This window comes from Myxine glutinosa, chromosome 10 (genome assembly GCF_964187855.1).
Source record: "Myxine glutinosa chromosome 10, kmMyxGlut1.1, whole genome shotgun sequence".
Taxonomy (NCBI): Eukaryota; Metazoa; Chordata; class Myxini; order Myxiniformes; family Myxinidae; genus Myxine; species Myxine glutinosa.
Window position 1 is genome coordinate 3315665 of NC_136270.1, and position 27466 is coordinate 3343130.

The 27466-nt window shown below is 44.2% G+C and overlaps 2 protein-coding genes across 19 annotated transcripts in view; both read left to right on the forward strand.

Moving 5' to 3' along the window:
* Positions 1-27466, forward strand: part of LOC137434292 (trafficking kinesin-binding protein 1) — a 1208017-nt gene that overhangs the window by 877459 nt on the left and 303092 nt on the right. The gene's annotated exons all lie outside the window — the stretch shown is intronic.
* Positions 1-27466, forward strand: part of LOC137434291 (catenin beta-1) — a 193715-nt gene that overhangs the window by 45288 nt on the left and 120961 nt on the right. For 16 of the 18 annotated variants that reach the window (XM_068127165.2, XM_068127169.2, XM_068127168.2 and 13 more), the window contains one exon: positions 26585-26758. In XM_068127165.2, the coding sequence (XP_067983266.1) occupies positions 26617-26758 (142 nt within the window). In that variant the 5' untranslated portion in view covers positions 26585-26616. Of the gene's footprint in view, positions 1-16296; positions 16374-26584; positions 26759-27466 lie in introns of those variants that run through there. The other 2 variants (XM_078785247.1, XM_078785252.1) reach the window with 1 other exon arrangement.

Here is a 27466-nt window from a genome sequence, read left to right on the forward strand (position 1 = left end):
ATGATGACAGCATTGAATTCCATGACCTCCAAAAAGATAAACTTAGTAACTTATAATCTCACCATCGCATTTTATAATCTAATTTTACCATTTTGTTTGCATTAGGCCTATAAGGTAATTAAAAGTTTATGACATCATATGACACCCTTTGGGTTATCCCTTTTTTTAGGAGCATGAATCTTTTTCAATCCTTAACGACATGTGGTGTTTTTGTGAAAAGTGGTGGTTTTGTCCACTCTGTGACGTTCCTTGTCATTGTCGTCCTTATATTAGGAGACATTATTACCTCACCAATTAGGAGACATCATTTTACTTTTATAGACAACTAGCAGTCCCTGGTGTTGGGCTAGCGGCTAGGGTGCCGGCTTAGGATCCTAGGATCCTGGGTTCGAATCCCGGTCAATCGCTGAATTAACACCAGGGGGGTTGACTCAGCCTGTCATCCTTCCGAGGTCGGCAAATTGAGTACCAGTTCACTGGTAATTCCCTGCTTGTCGTTAAAGGCGGCAAAAAGGGTTGGCGTCAGGAAGGGCATCCGGCCGTAAAACATTGCTTCAAAAAGGGGACCGAAAAACAACAACAACCACGGTTCCCGAAAAAGGCCAACCCCCGCTTGCGGGGAAAAATGGCCTCTAAAGGTGGTTTTTTTTTTTTTAGACAACTAGCAGAGGTACATAATATTGCCTGGAGTTGTTGTACTCCTGTCGGCATTTTGAAGAAACTCCAATTTTGTCTTTCTATTTTTTGTGCAGGCCTAAAACACTTCCCTACACCCACTAAGGAATGGGCTGGGGATCATTTAATATTACCTTTAGCTACAAAGGCTTCGGTATGATAGAGCAATTAAAGAAAAATCCGACTTTTTTTTTTAACCTAAAACACTCCCTGGCGCTCACTGATGAACCTCTGAAAACGAAGATCGATTTCGCCATCTCTGAGAAAAATGGTTACAGACAGACAAGCCAACGGACAGGCAGACAAACATTTCTCTTATAGTATTGATTTTAGTATCGATTTATGAATCAGAAAATAGAGATTACATACTCTCAAGCATATGTGATTTGAACCTGGAAGCTCTTTGCTCAGATGGAAACAACAAACAGGCCAAACCCCAAGGAATGTCAAAATGGCCTATATCTACTGTCCTGGTGGGTTGAAATAGCAAATCATGAGGTGAGGCCAAGAAGTTTGAAGGATGAAACCTCTTTCAATGGTGGTTCACTGAAGTGGATAGATGAATACGCCTTGTCCTCTTCCTAGTGATTCTTCTTCCTAAGGAAAGTGATGATATGCACGTGAAACTTAACTTGAATTTATCAGTAATCTTACAGGTTTCGCACACCATATCTCATTTTCCCCAAATCAGCTGTGAGGGAAGCAGCACTTGCTGATCTATCACTAAACGGGGAAGCTAGTCAGCACATGATGGAATATGTGAAGATGTTGAACTGCTAAATCGTATGAATGGTGTTCCAGGGAATCTGAAGTTACTGTTGTTGATCAAACTTCAATGCTGGACCCAGGATGCTGGGGATGGGCATGCCGGTCTCCATGGCTATGGTTCGTGAGAATGTGCTATGTCAAGAGCATGAAGAAAGTCCACAAGGCAGGCTTGAACCGAGCATTGTGTGCCATCGACCGAGAGCTTGGCAAGATTAGTAGGCCAATAAACTATTTGAAAAGCTTAGATATGCTCAGGGAAACTGGCCCAATCTCCTCTTTAGATGCATTGCCTCCAACAATTGTTGTAAACTAGGGCATGCCCGTACTATATATAAGCTAGGACGTGCCCGTACGTGGGTGCCCGTTCCTTGCCAAAAAAAAAAAAAAAAAAAAATTTGTGTAGGGGTGTGTGTGTGTAAACATCCTAGGGCGTGCCCGTACGTGGGTGCAAAAAAACATGCGTGCAAACAACAACAACAAAAAAAAACTTTGAAACCACGTGGCAGTAACGACCACAGAACCCCCCCCCCCTCTATTTACATGAATGGTTTGGTCCATTCGCAACGACCACAGAACCCCCCCCTCTATTTACATGCAATGGTTTGGTCCAAAGCGAACGGTTTGGTCCATTCGATGTGATTCGATGATTCGATGTGAATGGTTTGGTCCATTCGCAACGACCACAGAACCCCCCCCCTCTATTTACATGAATGGTTTGGTCCATTCGCAAAGCCCTCTGCAAGCTCTCTGATTGGTTGAATCGTTTTTTGGACATAGCTCGGTAAGTAATTGTCCGATTAATATGAAACCTTGAAAAGGCACATCCTCGGGTCCCCAGCAATATACCTGGCAAGTTAAAAGTATATCGGACCCGTGGTTGTCGAGAAACAGCGGTCACAGACAAACGTACAAACGTACAAACGTACAGACAGAGATTACTGGAATTATAGATAGATGAAAGAATGGCATCTTTAGAGTACAGTACACTGACCAGGACTAGATGCAAACCAGTGGTCGGTGATCAGACCATTGTAAAATAGAATTGACTCTACGTCGGCAGCAATTTTGGAATCTTGTTGTTTAAAGTAGACGAAGTTTGTCTGTAGTTTAGAGAATCAGCATCCTCCTTTTCACAAAGGGTGATGTTGGAAACTTTCTAAGTGGATAGGAGGAAACCTAGTGTAAAAGACCCATTAACTGGGCCATACATGGAGGCAATTTGTTCATGCAAGTCGACTCAATGTTGCTCGGACTTCACCCAAGAGTGTCCTCGGGTTTGACTCACAATTTAGTGCATGTCTCATGGGATGTGCTTTTGAATGGTGTCTTTGCCAGAATATTATCCTACAATCAGCACCGACTTGTGCTTGTTCTACTGCCAAGTTTCCTACAATTTACCACGAGCCATTGGTATCACAACCGTATTTCTCATGATGTCCATAAAGGGCTTTGTGCACATTTGATATTCCCTACTCACCCATCTAAAGAGAACATTTAGTGGGGGTTTTCTTTAAACATCAGGATTTATAATGCAGGAAATTATTTCCGTACTTTTAAAATTCGCAAAGAAAATGCCTGGTGTTCACACCAGTCTTGTCTCCTTCAACATCACGCAACATGTGCGAATTATCTGGGGTTCGCAGACACTAATCATCTGTGCATGGTGAGTTTTAAAGAGTAGGGATGGAGAAGTTGCAGTTTGTTGCCTCCGCCACCGAAGGTGGATGGACGTTAGGTTTTCACCCCTGTCTGTCTGTGAACAAGATATCTCAAAAAGTTGTGGACGGATTCGGACGAAATTTGGCAGAGAGGTAGTGTATATGACAAGGACGAAATGATTAGATTTGGTTGAAGATCCGGATTCGGATCTGGCTAGTAGAATTTTTAAGTGATTCTTCACTATTGGGAGATGGGGCCAAAAACGATACATAGCAGGATATCTCAAAAAGTTGTGGACGGATTTTTTGGACGAGACTTGGTGGACTGGTTGGGTGTGTGACAAGGACGAATCGATTCGATTTCGGTGAAGATCTGAATATGGATTCGGATACGATAATTATTTAATTTTTAAGCGATTCTTCACCATTGAGATGTCGCCTGAAAAACTATATATAACATGATATTTTAAAAAGTTATGGATGACTTGTGACTAAACTTAGTGGATGAGTTGGTTGGGTGACAAGAACAATTCGATTAGATTTTGCTTCAGGTCCGAATCCAGATCCGGCCTATCAGTGGGATACAAAACATAAACTGTTCAGCTTGGCAGAGGTATGCGCTCTACCGAGTGCCGTTCTAGTTTTTGAACATGAGAGGTCTCGCGAGATCTCGGAGACGGTGGGAGGGATTTTCGAAGCTCCACACGGTCTCCACGTTTTTCGAAGTTAAGTCTGTTCACAATTGTATTTTGTCGAAACTGTATTTATATTTCGGTGTGTGAAGTTATTGTGTGCAACTTTGGTTGTTTCTCGGTGTTTATCTTTCATAAATTGATCGTCTGTTTGCCGTGTCGCGAACGATTTGAAATCGAAGTTAAGTGATTGTTCCCATTTGTATTTTCGTTAAAACTGTATTTATTTATGGTGTTGTACGTATATTGTGTCCCGACGAAGATTTTTCGGTGCAAATCTTTCATAAAACCACCTTTAGAGGCCATTTTTCCCCGCAAGCGGGGGTTGGCCTTTTTCGGGAACTGTGGTTGTTGTTTTTCGGTCCCCTTTTTGAAGCAATGTTTTACGGCCGGATGCCCTTCCTGACGCCAACCCTTTTTGTCGCCTTTAACGACAAGCAGGGAATTACCAGTGAACTGGTACTCAATTTGCCGACCTCGGAAGGATGACAGGCTGAGTCAACCCCCCTGGCGTTAATTCAGCGATTGACCGGGATTCGAACCCAGGATCCTAGGATCCTAAGCCGGCACCCTAGCCGCTAGCCCAACACCAGGGCCAACACCAACACCAGGGCAAATCTTTCATACCTGTATTGAAAATCGTGTTAATTCGTGTCGTGTCTTGAGGCCTTGTACAGTGTACACTGTACAACCTTGAGGCTTTGTTTTTCTCTCAGCGGTCCGTCGTTTGTGATCCAATAACTTTCGTTCTCTGTATTCCCAGTCTTTTCACCCATAGCCTACTTCCTTGTGTAAATCTCAACTCAAAAAAAAACAAAAAAACATTTCCTTCTCTGTTCTCATTCGTTTATTCATTCTTATTCGTTCGTTCGTTCTTCGACCACGTGTTTCTCCCCCATTTCCCCAGATAGTTTTCACTGTTATTAACCTTCAATGTTTACACTTTCCCCTCAAGTTATGTATTCCGTCATATTTTATAACACCTTTTTCTTCTTCTTCTTTAAAAGGCTGCTTTCGACTTGCTCACCAAATCAATTCATCCCCAAAAAAATATCCATCTCCTATAGTGCCTTTTTTCTACATTCCCTAAACTCTCCTGCACTCCATCCTCCATCCAGCGTATTTAAACGTATTTTTAACTCGAAGGTCACAAGAAACTCATTTTGCAATAAATGTTCGTTTCCCATAAATCGTACACTTTCTAAAATCCAATCTCACCCCTCCCCTCCAAATCTTCCCCATAACCCCTCCCCTCCAAATCTTCCCCATCACCCCTCCCCTCCAAATCTTCCCCATCACCCATCCCTTTCAAATCTCCCCCCTTGCCCCCTCCCTCCTAAACTACCCCCTCACCCCTCCCCGCCAAGACGCCCCCTCACCCCTCCCCTCCTAGACTCCTCCCTCACCCCTCCCCTCCAAATCTCCCCCATATCCCATCCCTTTCAAATCCCTCCCCTTGTCCCTTCCCTCCCAAACTCCCCCCTCACCCCTCCCCTTCAAATCTCCCCACCCTCATTGCTTCTCAATTTCCCCCCTCTCACTCCCCCTCCTCAAAGCGTCCTCCCCGCTTCTTCCCCCTTCCAACTCTCACCTCCAGCTCCCCCAACCTTCTGCCTCGCTCTTCCCCCTCCTCAAATAACACCTCATTGTGCCTCACCCAATCACCATCAAACCTTTTGTCCGCCCCATCCTTCCCTTTCTCCGAGCTATTCTGAAATCTCTGACACACCTTCAACAGCTCTCCCTACCTCTTCCACCTCTTCCACATCTTACCCTACCCCTCCTCCCCCCTGTTCTGTATCTGATGCTCCCCCTTCCTCTTCATTAACGGTATGGACCTCAAACATCCGGGGCCTTCGTTCAAACTTAACTGATCTCTCCATACAGGTTGCTTCTGTCAAACCAGACGTGATCTGCTTGACAGAAACTTTCCTCCTTTATGATGTCTCTGATTCCTTAGTATCTCTCCCGGGCTACTCCCTCCTCCGGTATGATAGACCTGAGCCTCGTCCTGGAGGTGGGGTTGCTATCTTTATCAAAAACTCTCTTCCTCACTCGCCCTGCACTGCTCTCTCCCCACCTCACCCCCAGGAATACCTCTGGCTACGGCTTCCCCTTCGCTCCCACCTCTTGTTCATATGTGTGTTGTACCGTCCACCAAACAGTGATGACTCCATCTACATCTCGCTGTCTGATAATATGGACCAACTTCTATCTACTCATCCCAACTCTCTCTTCCTCATATGTGGTGATTTCAACTGTCATCATGCCAGTTGGCTGGGTGTGGGTACCTCTCTCACTAGCCATGGCTCCTCAGCAAAGGACTTCTGCGACTCACTGGGACTGACACAATCTGTCAATTTCCCGACCCGGATCTCAGTCAACGGAACATCTTCTCTTCTGGACTTGGTTATGACTAACTTCCCTGAAAATGTCTGCTGCTCTTCTTCTGCTCCAATCGGATCATCTGATCATGTCCTTGTAAGAGTGGACATCTCTCTGACCATCCTCAGGGAGCCTGCTCAGCGTCGACGAGTCTGGCATTTCACTTAGGCCAACTGGCACGGTCTTCAAGCAGCCATCAATCATCTGGACTGGTGTTACGTGGTCCCCTCGGTGAATACCTGGTCTCGGTGACCCCCGGACCGTGAGAGGAACTTCGCCAGAAAGCTGTATTAAATATGCGCTTTCGCCACGCAATCCATATGAATTTCACCCCAGGAGACAACTGACGTTCAAGGATATATTTCAATGGGAATGACCATACAATTGCAATGACACAACCACGGAGATTTTCCCCGAGCAATCAACCATATACAACCATCAACAATTCCCAATTCACAAGCACTTTCCTATGAGTAAGATGGCCATCTTATATACGTGTGTCCCGGTGAGTACTCACGACACCCTTTTGGTCTCGGTCCCGCACAATGTCTCTGGGCCCCTCCTGACCAAGATGATGGTCGCCGTCACCGCACTCGGGCGGTAGAACGAACCCCGGGTGGACGTTTTTCCACCGGGCAGGTATCGTACCAGGCACCGAGGCTGCAGCCCCTCGTGGCCACGCGAAGCGGATACGGTAGAGCAAGCCAAACCCCACGCCGCTTGCAAGGCGCGTTAGGCCCCAACGTGCGACCCGCATGCGTCTGTTTGGACGGTGCCGCGAACGAGGCCAGACGCGGGTTCGATGCACGGCCCCACGTCAACTTGACGTCTCCACCGGGCCGGTACACGTTCCGGTAATTCCTCTCGCCAGACAGGCTTCGGAACGCCGCTGTTTCACGCAGCGCAAGGTCGATCCCACCTTTTGTCGGAGCGGGGCGAGGAAGAATAATACTCGTCCTTTTTTCCTCGTGTCTTTTCCTCTTCCGTTTCCGGTCACTTCCGTTTCCGGCCACTCCCTCAGAAGGGCTCCTGACCCTCCAACCACAACAACTACACAACAACTTAATATACTACACACGGATAAGCAAAGACCTGAATGGTAATTCACATACATTCACATAAATATGTAACACTCCCCCCCTTCAAGAAAGAAAGTTTGAACCCAGCGAAAACTTTCTTTGCCGGCCAATTTGGAGAAACAAACCAGATAACTCAACCCCCCCCACATTATCCGTTCCCCCCGGGCACAGTTATCACTTAAAAATAAAGCAACCAAAATTTCACCACAACCCCTCCAGATTACTCCCTCTGGACTAAGTACCAACAACGACATTGTCCCTGCCAAATCAAACTCCATCTCATGACCCTCTGACTTTGACCGTCAGTTTCTTGGGAATGAAGGTTAAGGGGTTGATCAAAGATCCAAAGTTAAGCAACTCGATAGCACTTTTTCCGGGAGGCCAAGCCGAGTATTCACTACATGGATGCCTTTAGGAACGCGGAGTTCACGGTTAGTCCGTGCAGGAAAGTTCTCTACATGGGCGCCTTGAGGAACGTGGAGTTCACGGTTAGTCCGTGCATGAAAGTTCACTACATGGACGCCTTTAGGAACGGCGTTCACGGTTAATTCGTGTAGGAATCTTGGCTCGGCGGCTCCGCCGCCTTCAGTGCTTCAACTTCTCAGAACTTCCCTAATAATTAGGGTGGGACCACTGGTCCCTGTAGTCCCATGAATAGCGGTCTCCTTCTCGGCCACTACCAAAACTACCGCCCAGTTGTCCTCTCCTGTAGACCTCTCGACGCCTACGAAATGCCTTCCCTACTGTTATGGTCCGACCCTCCAAATCCTTGCCATTCCAATTCTTCTCTGCCTCTCTGGCGTCTTTTGTGCTGGCAAACGTGACAAAGCCGAACCCTCTTGACTGTTGCGTTTCCCAGTCTCTTACCAACCGCACTTCCACCAGCGGCCCATATCTGTTGAAGACAGAGGTCAGAACTTCTTCCTCTGTTTTGAAGTTCAGTCCCCCTACAAATAACTTGGCACTTTGGTCGCCATCCCGAGCTGGTGTGGTGTTATTTTCCCTGCTGGGCTCTTTACCAACCCTCAGGTTACCATAAACTTGACCCCCGGCCAAATCATTCCCGATAACCACAGATACACCCTCTACAGGAAGCGTGGCTTGTAAACCGACGGTGACCGGTCCTGACACCAAATCGGACTCCAACTGGATGACCTGAAGGGGAGCACTAACACCGCCCCCGATCCCCTGTAAACGAACACTATCCCCCGTTGCCGTCTCCTCGGACCATGGCAAAATGCCTTCAAGCATTAAAGATTGATGGGCCCCTGTGTCCCTCAATATCCTAACCGGTCTCCGGTTAGTCGAGGCTCCATCCAGCACAAACCCCTCTGAAATAAATGGTTGGTAACCCTTTTGATGGCGATTTCTTACGCTAGCCATCGCATTCGGAGTTGTAATAGTCGGACTCCGCTCTGGGTTGTCCCTTTTCATGAGGTAACAACTGGACATCAAGTGTCCAGGTTTCTTGCAAAACGCGCAAGTAGGCCCGGAGGAAAAACTCGGGGTCTGCCTCGGGCCCCCCGAACTATAAGTTTGTCTTGGGCCCGCATCCCTCTGATTTCGAACCGGTGGGGTATCATAGTTGTCCCCATAATCATCTCGAGGCCGCCGCCATGTATGGTCGTTCTCCGCACCTGCTGTTCCCCACCTCCCCTGCGGAGATCTAGGCGAGGAGTTAGGTTCGTGGACCCCTATTCGGTGGGTTAAGGCATAATCATCTGCCATGGTGGCTGCGTCCCACAACTTTGGTACCTTCTTTTCCTGCAGGTACACTTTGATGTCCTCGTGGACACACTGCTGGAATTCCTCCACCAGGATCAAGTCCCGCAATGTCTCGAAGTCTTTCCCGACTCCTTTTGACTCACACCACCGATCAAACATGTTTTCTTTCACTCTGGCAAACTCCACATGGGTCTCACTCTCCCTCTTCCTGGCATTCCTGAATTTTTGCCTGTAAGCTTCCGGAACCAACTCATAGGCCTTGAGGATGTGCTTCTTCAGTACCTCATAATCTGCACATTGGTCCATTGGTAGCGCCGAATAAATTTCCTGAGCTTTCCCCACCAGCACACTTTGCACGAGTATGGTCCAGGCCTCCTCCGGCCAGTTTAATTGTCGAGCCACTTTCTCAAAGTGTGGAAAAAATTTCGCGACTTCTTTTTCACTGAACGGTGGAACCAGCCTCACATGTCTGCCCACATCCCAGGTTTTCTGGTTAGGTGTCGACCCCGTCAGCAAGGGTGGTGCCTCTCCCCGTTCTCTCATTAACTCCAGCTCCTTGAATTTGATTTCTTGCTGAAGCTCCATGTCACGTTCCTTTAATTCCCTTTCCGCTTTTCTCTCCTCTGCTTCGAGGTCCCTTGCAGCTCTCCTTTCCTCTGCTTGTTCCTTTTCTCTTCTTTCCTGGAGTTCTCTTTCCACTCTCCTTTCCTCGGTTCTTTCTTGTGCTGTTTTCTCTTCCAACCTTTCCTGGAGTTCTCGTTCCACTCTCCTTTCCTCTGCTTTTTTGTCTTCTAACCTTTCCTGGAGTTCTCGTTCCACTCTCCTTTCCTCTGCTTGTTTCTCTTCTCTCCTCGCTTCTGCTTTCCTTTCTTCTTCTTTTAACCTTTCCTGGAGTTCTCGTTCCACTCTCCTTTCCTCCGCTTGTTTCTCTTCCCTCCTCTCTTCTGCTTTCCTTTCTTCTTCTTTAATCCGTTCCTGGCTCCGTAATTGCAACTCCAGTTTCCGGAGCTCAACGTCTTCTGGTTCTTCGGGTAGCCACTCCCAGGCTAACTCGTCCCATGTTCCTAATCCCACCAGAGATTGTATCACCGTGGCCTGCAATTCTGCCTTCCTCAAATTAGTTCGGACCTCCAAGTTAAAATGTTTGGCCAATTTCAAGAGGTCCGACTTTAGCAACGCTCGGAACTGTGCCTCACTCGGGGTTACCCCAAAGTTCTGTGCCACAAACGCCATGGTGCCTATCGTTAACACCTGTTAACCTTCACCCAAGACTTTACCCCAATTTCTCAAAAAAAAAAATTACCAATTAATAATTACTTAATAATTTTTAATTAATAAAAAATTATTATTTTATTATTTTATACAATTTTAAATCCCGGACGTAGACCCAATTGCGAAACCGCAAATCGTAATTTGGACGAGCCCCCAATTCTGTTACGTGGTCCCCTCGGTGAATACCTGGTCTCGGTGACCCCCGGACCATGAGAGGAACTTCGCCAGAAAGCTGTATTAAATATGCGCTTTCGCCACGCAATCCATATGAATTTCACCCCAGGAGACAACTCACGTTCAAGGATATATTTCAATGGGAATGACCATACAATTGCAATGACACAACCACGGAGATTTTCCCCGAGCAATCAACCATATACAACCATCAACAATTCCCAATTCACAAGCACTTTCCTATGAGTAAGATGGCCATCTTATATACGTGTGTCCCGGTGAGTACTCACGACACCCTTTTGGTCTCGGTCCCGCACAATGTCTCTGGGCCCCTCCTGACCAAGATGATGGTCGCCGTCACCGCACTCGGGCGGTAGAACGAACCCCGGGTGGACGTTTTTCCACCGGGCAGGTATCGTACCAGGCACCGAGGCTGCAGCCCCTCGTGGCCACGCAAAGCGGATACGGTAGAGCAAGCCAAACCCCACGCCGCTTGCAAGGCGCGTTAGGCCCCAACGTGCGACCCGCACGCGTCTGTTTGGACGGTGCCGCGAACGAGGCCAGATGCGGGTTCGATGCACGGCCCCACGTCAACTTGACGTCTCCACCGGGCCGGTACACGTTCCGGTAATTCCTCTCGCCAGACAGGCTTCGGAACGCCGCTGTTTCACGCAGCGCAAGGTCGATCCCACCTTTTGTCGGAGCGGGGCGAGGAAGAATAATACTCGTCCTTTTTTCCTCGTGTTTTTTCCTCTTCCGTTTCCGGTCACTTCCGTTTCTGGCCACTCCCTCAGAAGGGCTCCTGACCCTCCAACCACAACAACTACACAACAACTTAATATACTACACACGGATAAGCAAAGACCTGAATGGTAATTCACATACATTCACATAAATATGTAACAACTGGTCTCCCATCTCTACCACCTCTGACATCAACTCATCCTGGGAATTCTTCCAAAGTAAATTGCTCTCTCTCATGCACAGATTTATCCCATCTCGTCTTCAGTTGTCATACCTATCCTCCCGTCTATGGTACACGGAATCTTGTGGTGAGGCTGTTGCCCAGAAACAACTTGCCTTCGTCTCCTGGAAAGCAAATCCAACAGAAGGAAATCTCATTTCCTTTCACAAAGCCCGAAACAAGTGTGTGTCCACCCTCAGGAGAGCCAGGAAACAATATCTCTCCGTTCTCAAGACCGAACTCTCTTATCCGTCTCCCTCTTCCAAATCCTGGTGGCGTCTGGTCAAATCCATTTCTGGTGTTTGTTCCCCCTCCATCCCCTCCCTTACCTCAAACGGCTACACAGCTGACTCCGCACGTGAAAAAGCTGAATGCCTCAACTCTGTGTTTGCCTCTAAATCTTGTGTCCCAAACCCATTCCTCTCTGTACCCACCATACCCAGTCGTACCCTGCTGCTCCTGGACTCCGTGTCCTTTCCTCCTGACAAGGTGGAAAAGTTTCTGTCAACCCTCGACTCTGATTCTGCAACTGGACCCGACGGCATCAGCCCACGGGTCCTAAAATCCTGCTCTGCCGCTCTATCTCACCCTCTCTCTGTTCTCTTCACCCTCTCTTTTGCTCAAGGTCAACTGCCATCTGCTTGGAAATCAGCCAACATCACCGCTATGCACAAAAAAGGTGCAAAAACAGATCCTAGCAACTACAGACCAATCAGCCTTCTCCCAATTATCAGCAAAGTCATGGAATCCATCATTGCTTCGGATATGAAATCTTTCCTCTTCTCCAATGGCTTGATCTCTGATCATCAATTTGGTTTCAGACCAGGTCACTCTACTCTGGACATGCTGCTTCTGCTGTCTCAACAATGGATGGAGGTCCTCAATGCCAAACAGGAAATTAGAGCTGTCTCCCTCGACATATCACGTGCCTTCGACACGGTCTGGCACCCCGCTCTGCTCACCAAACTCTCCTCCTTTGGTATCCATGGAAATCTCCACGCATGGCTGGCGGACTTCCTCTCTAGTCGTCGTCAACGTGTGGCCCTGAATGGGTTTCTCTCATCTCCTCTTCCTGTTCAGGCTGGAGTTCCCCAAGGCAGTGTTCTGGGCCCCGTGCTTTTTCTAGTCTTCATCAATGATCTCTCTGACTCTCTTGAAAATCCTCTCTATCTCTTTGCTGATGACTCCACTCTCTGCCGCTCCATTCCTCTTCCCTCAGATCGGCAGTCTGCAGCCTCCTCACTCTCTGAAGACTTGGACAAAATCACAGACTGGTCAAACAAGTGGAACATGTCTTTCAATCCTGACAAATCTCACACTTACTATGTCTCTCCGAAAAGATCGACTGGACAACCCTCCTATCTACTTTCTCAACAATCCTCTCCAAGAAGTTCTGTCGCTCAAGCTTTTGGGTCTCACTATCTGCCATGATCTTTCTTGGGAAAACCACATTTCCAAGCTGGCCTCCAAAGCCAGTCGCCGACTGGGCATCCTCCGTCATGCGAAGTCCTTCCTCGGCACACCTGAGCTCCTCACCACATACAAGGCTTTCATCCGCAGCTCAATGGAATACTGTTCTCCCCTATGGGCCGGTGCTCCTGCCTCACACCTAGCTCGGCTTCACGCTGTTGAAACCAAAGCTTTCAGAATTATTGGAATCTCCCGCGATGAAGCTATCTCTGAGGGCCTTTCACTCACTCACCGCAGGCAGGTAGGTGGTCTTTCTGTCTTCTACCGACTCCTCTCCGGCCTTGCACCCCCAGCTCTCTCTGTGCTCTGTCCCCCAAATATTCCTACAGGTCGCACAAGATCTGCCAGCAACCCTCTGATGGTTAAACTGCCGAAATCTCGGCTCTCTGCTCACCTTCACTCTTTAATTCCTCTTTTCTCCCACCTCTGGAACAAACTCCCTCACTCCCTTCAATCCCACTCCTCCCTCCAGGTCTTTAAAACAGCTGTTCACCACCATCTCTTATCTTCCCCCATCCAAAACCTTGATCTTTTCTACCCCCGCTAATTCACCCCAGATCCACCTTGTTTGAAATTCCAACTTCTTTCCTGGAAGTCCTGGCAGTGTCCATATGTTTTATACCTCTCCCACCGCCCCCTTCCCATGCCCCCCCCCCCCAAAGCCCTCGCCCTCTCTCAGATCTCTCGATGTCTCCATGTCTCTCGGTCCCTGCTCTCAAATGTTGTGTTTGTGTCCTTCCCCCTCTCTCCCCATCTTGTCTACCGCTCCCGATGTTATATGTTTTATGTGTCGGTTTGTCTTTCTGTGTGATTAATGTTCGCTCTTTCACGAGCCTCGATCTTGTATACAAAAAAAAAATTAAAAAAATGTGATTGACTAGGAAGCATGTGACATGACATGTATGCATTTGGCTAATCATAAAGAAGACCTAAGCTCAGCCTCGATGTAAAGTACTCAACAATTTACTGAATTTTAAATGGTGCACAGTTCTGTTTACTCCTTGGAATATCGTTGATACATTAAATCATAAAGCCTGGTTTGGGCATAACGGTTTAGGTGGCCGGCTTATGGTCTTGTGGTCTCGAGTTTGAGCCCCTGTTAGGCCGTTAAAAAACACCGCTGGGTTGATCAGCTTGTCATCCTTCTGAGGTTGGCAAAATGAGTTGCAGCTTACTGGAAACGGGGGGCACTGCATCAGCGGTGCATTCATGCTCCCAGTGATGATGCAACTCGCAGCCACATGGTGCATATGAAATAATATTAATAAATGTTTCTTATATGTTTGAAGAAAAGGTGCTTTACAGATTTTAGGTGCATACGAAAGCGTGTCATCGTGTCGCTTCCAATTATCTCCAAACAAACTACCTGTAGCACTTTGTCAGGGCAATAACTAGAGTAGTGTAAATAGAAGAGTTCAGAAATTTTGAATTTGCATCGTCTTTGTTCACCCATACATTTGCTCATGGTTTGTTTAATGCGGACTTTTGATGAAAATCTTTGATAATGAGGAAATGCAAGCTCGAAGCTGCACTTCCCTTGAGCAGATCTTGCATGTTGCTCGGGATTGTATAGTGGGCAGATTTCTTTTTCTTTTTTGTACACCGCACCTTTCCGATGTCATCTCCAGGCGCTGCATAACGTCATTGCTGGGCACCGAATGGGGCTCGGCAGTGATGCACGTTGAAAGGGAGTACTCAGTTTTCACTCTGGTTGTTTTCTTTCTTGCTTTCTTTCTTGTTTGTTTTTTTCCTTGGTTGTCCGGGCGATATCTCAGCCATCTTTTGAGCGAGGAAGCTGAAATTTCGGCACAATAGTGAGCACGTACTTTTTCAAAAACTGTATTTTTTGTTTTTTGATTAATCAATTAATTGTTATTTAATTATTAGCGATTAATTAAGTACTTATTTAAGTAATTAAATTTACTTTCTCTTCTGACCATTAACTCAGGCACCTTTTGAGTTAGGAAGCTGATATTTGGACATGCCAATGACCAGGTGATTTGGCTGCAAAGGCTATTTTTGTACACCGCACCTTTCCTATGTAATGCCATCTCCAGGCATTGCAAATCGTCATTGCCGGGCACCGAAGGGGGCTCGGCAGTGACGCACGCTGAAAGGGAGTACTGTTTTCACTCTGGTTGTTTTCTTGTTTTCTTGTTTGTTTTTTGTACACCGCTCCTTTCCTATGCCATCTCCAGGCATTGCAAAACGTCATTGCCGGGCACCGAAGGGGGCTCGGTAGTGACGCACGCTGAAAGGGAGTACTCAGTTTTCACTCTGGTTGTTTGTTTGTTTGTTTTCTTTCTTGTTTGTTTGTCCGGGCGATATATCAGCAATCGTTTGAGCTAGGAAGCTGAAATTTCGGCACAATAGTGAGCAAGTCCTTTGTCAAAAACGGTATTTTTTTTTTTGATTAATCAATTAATTGAGGAGTTATTTAATTATTAGCGATTAATTAAGTACTTATTTAATTAATCAAATTTTCTCTCTTCTGACCATTAACTTCGGCACCTCTTGAATTAGGAAGCTGATATTTGGACGTGTCAATGACCCGGTGATTTGGTTGCAAAGGCTATTTTTGATTTATTAATTAATCAATTAATCAATTAATCGATTAATTATTTAATTATTCGATTAATTGCTAAAAAAAACCTTTTTTTTACAGTTACAGATTCTGATGAAATGGTGGTGGTTTATGTGTTCTGTGACCGAATTGACTAATAATTTAATTTTTTAATGATTATTATTTATTTATTTTCATTATTAATCATTTATTTATTTTCTTTCTCATTTGGCCAATATCTCAGGCATGTTTTGAGCTGGGAAGCTAATATTTGGACATGACAGTGACCAAGTGATGTGGCTATCAAGGATATTTTTGATTTATTGATTAATCATTTAATCGATTAATTATTTATTGATTAATCGATTAATTATTTATTGATTAATCAATTGTTTATTTAATTTTTTCTTAATGACTTATTTAATTAAATTTCTAAAAGATACATGTGGTTTAGTTAGCACTTGTGGTTTAGTTATGCTATTAGCCAATTGATTAAGAAAATATTTTGTGATAATCTTTTATTGATTTTAATTATATGATTAATCAATCAATTAGTGTGCACCTCTCCCTCCCAATGCAGCCTCAATGAGCTGCACTGCGGTATTGCCGGGCGCCTGAGGCGCTCCGGCAATGCCGCGCTGTAGGATATTTAATTATTTGGCATGGGGGTGGTGTACTTTGAATGTAGCTGTACTTGTTTATTTATTGATTAATCAATTAATCGATTAATTATTTAATTATTCGATTGATGACTACATTTTTTTTCTTTTTTTTAAGTTACAGATTCTGATGAAATGGTGGTGGTTTATGTGTTATATTAGCGAATTGATTAATTGTACACAGCACCTTTCCTATGCCATCCCCAGGTGCTGCATAATGTCATTGCCGGACACTGAAGGGGGCTCGGCAATGACGCACGCTGAAAGGGAGTACTCAGTTTTCACTCTGGTTGTTTGTTTTCTTGCTTTATTGCTTTCTTGCTTTCTTGCTTTCTTTCTTGGTTGTCCAGGCGATATCTCAGCCATCCTTTGAGCAAGGAAGCTGAAATTTCGGCATAATAGTGAGCAAGTCCTTTTTCAAAAACAGTATTTTTTGTTTTTTGATTAATCAATTAATTGAGGAGTTATTTAATTATTAGCGATTAATTAAGTACTTATTTAATTAATCAAATTTCCTTTCTCTTCTGACCATTAACTCAGGCACCTTTTGAGTTAGGAAGCTGATATTTGGACATTCCAATGACCAGGTGATTTGGCTGCAAAGGCTATTTTTGTACACCGCTCCTTTCCTATGCCATATCCAGGCATTGCAAATCGTCATTGCCGGGCACCAAAGGGGGCTCGGCAGTGACGCACGCTGAAAGAGAGTACTCAGTTTTCACTCTGGTTGTTTGTTTGTTTTCTTTCTTGTTTTCTTGGTTGTCCGGGCGATATCTCAGCCATCCTTTGAGCTAGGAAGCTGAAATTTTGGCACAGTAGTGCGCGTCCTTTGTCAAAAACGCTATTTTTTGTTTTTTGAATAATCAATTAATTGAGGAGTTATTTAATTATTAGCGATTAATTAAGTACTTATTTAATTAATCAAATTTCCTTTCTCTTCTGACCATTAACTCAGGCACCTTTTGAGTTAGGAAGCTGATATTTGGACATGCCAATGACCAGGTGATTTGGCTGCAAAGGCTATTTTTGATTTATTAATTAATCAATTAATCGATTAATTATTTAATTATTCGATTAATGACTCAAATTTTTTTTATTTTTAAGTTACACATTCTGATGAAATGGTGGTGGTTTATGTGTTCTCTGACCGAATTGATTAATAATTTAATTTTTTATGATTATTATTTATTTATTTTCATTATTAATCATTTATTTTTTTCTTTCTCATTTGGCCAATATCTCAGGCACCTTTTGAGCTGGGAAGCTAATATTTGGACATGAGTGACCAAGTGATGTGGCTATCAAGGATATTTTTGATTTATTGATTAATCAATTAATCAATTAATCGATTAATTATTTAATTATTCGATTAATTACTAAAAAAAAAAATCTTTTTCAGTTACAGATTCTGATGAAATGGTGGTGGTGTATGTGTTCTGTGACCGAATTGATTAATAATTTAATTTTTTCATGATTATTATTTATTTATTTTCATTATTAATCATTTATTTATTTTCTTTCTCATTTGGCCAATATCTCAGGCACCTTTTGAGCTGGGAAGCTAATATTTGGACATGACAGTGACCAAGTGATGTGGCTATCAAGGATATTTTTGATTTATTGATTAATCATTTAATCTATTAATTATTCATTGATTAATCAATTAATTAATTATTTTTTTATTAATGACTTAACTAAATTTCTAAAAGATACATCTTCGGATGAAGCACTCGTGGTTTAGTTATGCTATTAGCCAATTGAATAAGAAAATATTTTGTGATAATATTTTATTGATTTTAATTATACAATTAATCAATCAGTTATTGTACACCTCTCTCTCCCAATGCAGTCTCTATGAGTTGCACTGCGGTATTGCCGGGCGCCAGGGGCGCCCCGGCAATGCCGCGCTATAGGATATTTAATTATTTGGCATGGGGGCGGTGTACTTTGAATGTATTTGTACTTGTTATTTCATTTTTTTATGATTATTATTTACTTATTTTCATTATTAATTATTTATTTATTTTCTTTCTCATCTGGGCACTATCACAGGCACCTTTTGAGCTAGGAAGCTAATATTTGGACATGCCAGTGACCAAGTGATGTGGCTACAAAGGATATTTTTGATTTATTGATTAATCATTTAATCGATTCATTTTATTTATTGATTAATCAATTAATTATTTAATTTTTTTAATTAATGCCTTATTTAATTAAATTTCTAAAAGATACATTTTTGGATGAAGCACTAGTGGTTTAGTTGTGCTATTAGCCAATTGATTAAGAAAATATTTTATGATAATCTTTTCTTGATTTTAATTATGCAATTAATCAATCAATTATTGCGCACCTCTTCCTCCAAATACAGTCTCTATGAGCTGCACGGCGGTATTGCCGGGCGCCAGAGGCGCCCCGGCAATGCCGCGCTGGAGGATATTTAATTATTTGGCATGGGGGCGGTGTACTTTGAATGTATCTTTGCTTGTTTTTTTTTTTGTGTGCACAAGATTGAGGCTCGTGAAAGAGCTAACATTAATCGCACAAAAAAATCAAACCGACACGTAAAACATAGAATAAGGGGAGCGGTAGACAAGATGGGAAGAGAGGGGGAAGGACACAAACACAACATTTGAGAGCAGGGACATCAGGAGATCTGTGGGAGGGAGAGGGCTTGGGGGGAGGTGGGAGAGGTATAAAACACATGGACACTGCAAGGACTTCCAGGAAAGAAGTTGGAATTTCAAAAAGGTGGATCTGGGGTGAATTAGCGGGGGTAGAAAAGATCAAGGTTTTGGATGGAGGAAGATAAGAGATGGTGGTGAACAGCTGTTTTAAAGACCTGGAGGGAGGAGTGGTATTTAAGAGAGCGAGGGAGTTTGTTCCAGAGGCGGGAGAAAAGAGGAATGAAAGAGTAAAGGTGAGCGGAGAGTCTTGATTTTGGCAGTTTAACCATAAGAGGATTACTGGCAGATCTTGTGTGACCTGTAGGAATATTTGGGGGACAGCCCAGAGAGAGCTGGGGGAGCAAGGCCGGAGAGGATTCGGTAGAAGACAGAAAGACCACCAACCTGCCTGCGGTGAGTGAGTGAAAGGCCCTCGGAGTTAGCTTCATCGCGGGAGATTCCAATGATTCTGAAAATCATTGATTCCTTCTTCGGAAGATTCCAATGATTCCAATGATCTGTTTTGGGTCTTAATTTTCGGAAAATCTTCGGAAAATCATTGATTCCAATGATCTTTTTTTTTCTTTTCTTTTTTTTTTTTGTATACAAGATCGAGGCTCGTGAAAGAGCGAACATTAATCACACAGAAAGACAAACAGACACACAAAACAAATAACATCGGGAGCGGTAGACAAGATGGGGAGAGAGGGGGAAGGACACAAACACAACATTTGAGAGCAGGGACCGAGAGACATGGAGACATCGAGAGAACTGTGGGAGGGAGAGGGCTTTGGGGGGGAGGCATGGGAAGGGGGGGGGGGGTGGGAGAGGTATAAAACATATGGACACTGCCAAGACTTCCAGGAAAGAAGTTGGAATTTCAAACAAGGTGGATCTGGGGTGAATTAGTGGGGGTAGAAAAGATCAAGGTTTTGGATGGGGGAAGATAAGAGATGGTGGTGAAACAGCTGTTTTGAAGACCTGGAGGGAGGAGTGTGATTGAAGTGAGTGTGGGAGTTTGTTCCAGAGGCGGGAGAAAAGAGGAATGAAAGAGTGAAGGTGAGCAGAGAGCCGAGATTTCGGCAGTTTAACCATCAGAGGGTGGCTGGCAGATCTTGTGCGACCTGTAGGAATATTTGGGGGACAGAGCACAGAGAGAGCTGGGGGAGCAAGGCCGGAGAGGAGTCGGTAGAAGACAGAAAGACCACCTACCTGCCTGCGGTGAGTGAGTGAAAGGCCCTCAGAGATAGCTTCATCGCGGGAGATTCCAATGATTCTGATTCCAATGTTTTGGGCCTTAATTTGCTTCACAGGATGGGATGACTACTCTATCCAAGTCCGAGTTCAATATTCCTTAACGGTGCATAGCAAGGCACCCTCAAGTCATAAATGTTCCCCTGGTTGAGGAGCAACTCCGGACGAGTTGCCCATTTTGTCGCAGGAGCTATTCTGTGGTACATAAATGGATATGGGACTGACTTGAGGATCCAAAGGGGAATAGTTTGGAATGGTTACTTCATAGTGCATGTTAGCATAAGTGTGATGTAATTAGTAAGGAAGTGTCGAATGAGGTGTTTAGAAACTAATTGTCTTCCTTCCCCCAGTTTTTGTACCGAAGCACCATCTTTCCCAGTTCCATATACTCTGCAACTTTCTTTGTGGAAATAAGCCTGGTACTGGCTTGGTGGTTAGGGTGCGGCTTGGGATCCTACGATCCTGGTGCTGGCTTAGTGGTTGGGGTGCAGCTTGGGATCCTAGGATCCTGGTACTGGCTTAGCGGTTAGGGTGCCGGCTTGGGATCCTAGGATCCTGGGTTCGAATCCCAGTCGATCGCTGAATTAACACCAGGGGGGTTGACTCAGCCTGTCATCCTTCTGAGGTCGGCAAATTGAGAACCAGTTCACTGGTAATTCCCTGTGTGTCACAATAGGCGACTAACAGGGTTGGCGGCAGGAAGGGCATCCGGTCATAAAACATCCGGTCAAAAAGGGAACATGCTATCCTAACAGTTATCAGTTATCCTAACAGGAACAGTTATCCTAACACAAAAAAGGCCAACCCCTGCTCTGCGGGGGAAAATGGTCTCCAAATGTGTTTTTTTTTTTTTTTTTTTTATTCTTTGTGGAAATCTGTTTGTTTGTTTTCCAGTTATCCTAACACAGCATGAGCAGAACTGTGAGAAAATATTGTGACACCATCAGATAAGGGCCTCCTCAATGGTAGCATGAGCAGAAAATCACTGGCCCCCTCCCCAGCCAATCAGCGTAGGTGTGTGATCCTGGCGTGACATCAGAAATAAGAAAGAGCGCGAGAGAGGATGCATGGGCGCGGGAATTGGAAGAAGCATGAGGCGACGATGGGCAGCACTGCCTAAGGAGTGGAGTATGGGGTCGTTTCCACAAGGCATAATAGAGGGATGATGGAATGGAGGCAAGTGTTCATCGTGTAATTGGCAAGTTTAATCAGGTGTGGGAGTCTGGAGGTCTCCATTCTCATTCTCCTTCCTCATTTGTTAATCATATTCCTGAGTGCTCATTCAGCTGTTCCTTCCAAATAAAATAACCTGTCGTTTGCCGCACAAGTGAGAAGAAGCACAATTTCACAACACTCACCCCTCAAAATTGACTGTATTGCGGCCTCCGAAGGAGTGTGCTTTATGATGCAATGTCCTGTCGGCGAAGGTCCATGAGGGCGGATTGCTGTTTGAATATACATCTCTTGGAGATTGAACCCATACAGGACGACAGAGAGGTAACGCCGAGCTATCCTCAACAAACGAATTCAAATAAATATTTAAACAAAGACGAGCAATAAATGTTAATAACGACGGCGACGTGTTCGGTTGTCCTTTTTATGTTCTCACCGGGGTGTTACATTCCTTGGAATTGCTTGGCGAGCTGTTTGACAAAATGGACGATGCTCGCCGGCTGCTAAAGAGGGATGTTTGTTTTGCCTCGTGTCTGCCTATAGCCAGCATGGGTGTGGCCTTTGCTTCTCTAGGGTGTGTGTTCTGCATTATAGCGGGTGTGTCTGGAGGTTGCAAGGTTGCGGCCGTAACACCAAGAGCTAATGATGCTTTTGGCTAATCACCCCCCTCATTCCCTTCTTTAAGCCGAATCGCATTCGTTGCTTCACCCTGGCAATTGCCATAATTTGAGAGAAGCCCAAAAAAAGAAAAGAAAAAAAAGAAGAATGTTTTATCTCCCTTTGGCAGCAGCGTTTGATGAGTAACGTGTCGACAGCCTGGGCAGTTTGGTTAGACGGGTTTGTGAACCGCTGCTCGGTATTTTTCATCTCTCGACCCGAGTCTGGAGTTTTGCACTCGTGCGATAGTCGGGATGTCATGAGCTGTGCATTTCGCACCGAGGCTCGACTTGCGACCAAATTCTGTAATTAGAAGGTCATGCCATGAGGCCTTTTCAATATACCAAAAGCCAATGCCTCGTCAATAAGGTCAGCCCACTGAGCTTGTATTGGATCAGGTTTGAATTGATTTTATTTCTATCTTTGTATACTGGGGGGATGTTTCATGTTTAATATAACCTCCTAAAACACTTTTTCTTGGGTTAAGGAAACCGACCTGTTTGACGCTGTGTTTTGCAAACAAGGTGTGCACGTCTTTTTTAAACTACAGCAACTTGCTTTTGACACATTGAAAACTAGAACGGCAAAACACACAAACACCCTCGGTAGGGCAAACACCCTCGGTAGGGCACACACCTCCCCCCCCGCCAGGTTGAACAGTTTATGTTTTGTATCCCACTGATAGGCCGGATCTGGATTCGGACCTGAACCAAAATCAAATCTGCTTGTTCTCGTCACCTAACCAACCCATCCACCAAGTTTATTCATGATACGTCCATAACTTTTTTAAATATCATGTTATATATCGCTTTTCGCCCGATTCCTCAATGGTGAAGAATCACTTAAAAATTAAATAACTCTCGCATCTGAATCCACATTCAGATCTTCACCAAAATTGAATCCATTAGTCCTTGTAACATTCCCAATCTGTCCACCAAGTTTCGTCCAAATCTGTCCATAACTTTCTGAGATGTCGTGCTATTTAGCGGTTTTATCCCTATCACTCAATGGTGAAGACTCCACTTGATTGCACTTGATTTTATAAATTAAATAAAACTTGTATTCGAATCCATATTCAGATCTTTACCAAAATCGAATCGATCAGTTCTTGTAACAAACCCAATCTGTCCACCAAGTTTCGTCCAAATCCGTCCATAACTTTTTGAGATATGTTGTTCACAAACAGACAAACAAACAAACAGAAACAGAGAGCAAACAAACAGACAAACAAACAGACAAACAAACAGACAAACAAACAAAAGGAAACAAACAGACAGACAGACAGACAAACAGACAAATAAACAGAAACAGACAAACAAACAGACAAATGAAAAATCTGTCAGAGACCGAGGACTTGCCGGAATGTACTTTTTTTATCGGCCATTTTAGATCAAAATGGCGGGAAATCTATACATGTATTTCCGCTAAGCAATGGAAGGTAACTGAGTAAGTGTATGCATATCTCTTGTCCTTTCAGTTATAGTGGTTTGAAATATATTTTCAATGAAAACTTGGCCCCCTGACCTTTGACCCCAAAAATAATTAAAACTAAGCATTTTTGACCATTTTATGCCACATGTTATTTTTCGGGAATTGAATAATGAACATTTTCGTGTTGGTTAAAAGGGAATCGGATAATGTTTGACAGAATTATTAGTAAAAAAAAAAAAAAAAAAATGACCTTGAGTTTGACCTTTCAAGGTCACTCAAGGTCAAAGGTAATGGTGCCAAAAGGAAATGCCGTATGTGACTTCCTATATGTCAGTAACAGTAAGTGTATGCATATCTCTTGTACTTTTAGAGTTATAGTGGTTTGTAATATATTTTAAATGAAAACTCGACCCCCCTGATTTCTCGTTTTGGGTGACCTTGAGCTTGAACTTGGGCCTAGAGAGTTAAAAATTGGGCACAGTCTATTCCAGGGCAAGGCAAATGTGTGTGTAAAGTTTGGCGATGCTATGTGCAACGATGTAGACGTAGTACTGCGCACAAACAGACATGCAGACAGATGAAAAATCGGTCAGAGACCGAGGACTTACCGGAATGTACCTTTTTATCGTCCATTTTGGATAAAGTTTTTCGGTTTTTCCAATATGGCGGCCGAACCACGTGACTGATGTCATCATTATCTTTTTTCTCCACCAGTTTATGCCGACATGGCGCTCAAGAAATTTCATCTTGATCGGATGAAGTTTTGTACCTGTCGAATTATGACGTCATAATGGAGGCACCTATGGCATCATCATTAACATATTTTATTCCCCATGGAGAGTTATTTACAATGAGCCATGTCTCAATTTTTTCTATTCAGCACTTTCGGAGATATGGAGGTGCAAAGTTTTTCTGTTTTTCAAAGATTGCGGCCGAACCACGTGACCGATGATGTCATCATTATTTTTTTTCTCCACCAGTTTATGCCGACATGGCGCTCAAGAAATTGCATCTTGATGGGATGAAGTTTTGTACTAGTCGAAGTATCGAATTATGACGTCATAATGGAGGCTCTGGGCCGAGAGAGTTAAAAATTGGGCAAAGTCTATTCCAGGGCAAGACAATATTGTTTGTAAAGTATGGTGATTCTATGTGCAACGATGTAGACGTAGTACTGCACACAAACAGACAGACAGAGACAGACAGACAGACCAACCAACCAACCAACATACTTGCCGGAATTTTTTCCGGTAAGTAACAAACAGACAGACAAGAAATCGGTCAGAGAACGAGGACTTGTCCGAATGTACTTTTACAGAGTTATTAGTGAAAAAATAAAATTTTTGACCTTGAGTTTGACCTCAAGGTCACTCAAGGTCAAAGGTCAGGGTGCCAAATGAAATGTCGTATGTGACTTCCTATATATCAGTAACAGTAAGTGTATGCATATCTCTTGTACTTTTAGAGTTATAGTGGTTTGAAATATATTTTAAATGAAAACTCGACCCCCCCTGATTTCACGTTTTGGGTGACCTTGAGCTTGACCTTGGGCCTAGAGAGTTAAATATTGGACACAGTCTATTCCAGGGCAAGGCAAATATGTGTGTAAAGTATGGCGATGCTATGTGCAACGATGTAGACGTAGTACTGCGGACAAGCAGACAGATGAAAAATCGGTCAGAGACCGAGGACTTGCCAGAATGTACTTTGACAGTTATTAGTAAAAAATAAATTTTTGACCTTGAGTTTGACCTTTCAAGGTCACTCAAGGTCAAAGGTGAGGGTGCTAAATGAAATGTCGTATGTGACTTCCTATATGTCAGTAACAGTAAGTGTATGCATACCTCTTGTACTTTTAGAGTTATAGTGGTTTGAAATATATTTTAAATGAAAACTCGACCCCCCTGATTTCACGCTTTGGGTGACCTTGAGCTTGACCTTGGGCCTCGAGAGTTAAAAATTGGGCACAGTCTATTCCAGGGCAAGGCAAATATGTGTGTAAAGTATGGCGATGCTATGTGCAACGATGTAGATGTAGTACTGCGGACAAACAGACAGACAAACCAACCAACCAACATACTTGTCGGAATCTATTCCGGCAAGTAACAAACAGACAAACAAATGGGTGAAAACATAACCTCCATCCACCTTCAGTAACGGAGGTAAATATTCATCACCACCGGGTTCTAATGTACAAGTATTTTGCCGAAAAGGATTTTTCCAATCCTCGCCGTTTTCCCCAACCTCTGATTGGGTGCACTCTCTCATGGATGTGTGCGTCTCATCTCTAAAACCGCTCCTCCCAACACCGATCTCTGGTCACCGATAAAGGTGGACAAGAGTGGGTCGTGCTGCTAACCTACTCACTGATGACTCCTTTCCTCACACCAAAGATGTATCATTCCTTTCCCGGGTGAAGGTGCCCAGCACACGCAGCCGCCAACACTGCGGTGGCGCTACTGTCGTTATACTGAAAGGTGGTTGTGGATGTGATTGTGTGAATGTAAATAGCATACACTTATTTAAGCATCTGCACATCCTTTCTCCATTATTTGAAGGATGCAATGTTATGTCCACACTGTTCTCTTTTTATTAATTCATTGCCTTGTTATTTGTTTCTTTCCTAAAATATAATGCGGCGATGTCAGGTCCCATCTGCATTCGTGCTAACAGGTTCCCAAGGATTAGCATTGACTTGTTCTCTCTCTCTTCCACGTTTGATTTCCGGTGATATGACTATTACGTGAATATTTCACAATGCCAAAGTCAAATTAAGTGAGATCACACTTTGTTTGACCAAACCATGTACTACAATTTTTGCTTAGAATATTGCAAACTGTGTTAAGTGAATTGGTTGACTTGTTGAGTCCAGATATTTTATGTCATAGGGTTTGAACCTGGTAGCCTGGTGTCGGCTTAGCGGTTAGGGTGCCGGCTTGGGATCCTAGGATCCTGGGTTCGAATCCCAGTCGATCGCTGAATTAACACCAGGGGGGTTGACTCAGCCTGTCATCCTTCCGAGGTCGGCAAATTGAGTACCAGTTCACTGGTAATTCCCTGTGTGTCGCAAGAGGTGACTAACAGGGTTGGCGGCAGGAAGGGCATCCGGCCATAAAACATTGCTTCAAAAAGGGGACCAAAGTGCCCGAAAAAGGCCAACCCCTGCTCTGCAGGGGAAAATGGCCTCTAAAGGTGGTTCTAAAGGGTTTGAACCTACATCAAAATGAAGACTTAATGGACAACTGTTAATCAGAGCTACACATCTGTAGTCACGAACGTCAAAATTGCTTGTTAGCCTAATTTCTCTCTACCTGTTTTGTAGATCTGGTGCCGCTTAGCCTGTCACATTACAAGATGAGTGGCACAAATTGGAACACAAAGCTATACGTGGACTCTGGCATCCATTCGGGTGCTGTCACAACAACGAACTCCATCAACGGGAAGCAGATGGAGGACGATGACTGGGGGCATTCTACGACAACGCACAACGTTGCTGGTTTGTCCAGCACATCTATTGATCGCGATCTTTGGCATCCGTCTCAAGCAGACACACCTTAAGCACCGATCCTATTGATTCGGAACATATTTGCACTTATTGACTTGGTATGATACCGGTAATTGCAAGCAGAAGGGGTTGGTTGACAAATGTAAAAAATAAAATTAAATAATTTGGGAAAAGGCCCCCTGTGGGGAGTGGTGGGGGAAGGAATAGCTTCAGACAGTCAATTAAAAATCTTGCTCATTATGAGTTAATGGATTGTTGGGAAAGGTTTTTGCATGAGTTTTTTTTTTCATGCTAGGCCCTGGCAAATCACCTCAAGAGATGCAGATTTCGAAAATTATTATTCAACACATTTATTACAGCAAGACAAAGCAAGGAAGATATTGGGGATAACAATTTAATGGAGGTGCACAATAACAATTTAACAATTTAAGGTGTGTGCGTGCACGTGGTTTTATGGGCTGGCTGGCTGCAGGATAGCCAAGAGGTATGTTTATGTACTCGTCTCTGAGATATCCAGCCCAGGTTAGATTTCTGACCCATCTATAGAAACTGCCATCTTGATGTTTCACGTCCAGGGCAATCCATCAATGTGTGCGCTGTCCCTTGGATGAACATTAAACTGGGCATTCCTTCTGCTCGCAGTTAAAGATCCCATGATGTCCTTCACAAAGACGAGAGGCGAGTTATTGCTGGCACCCT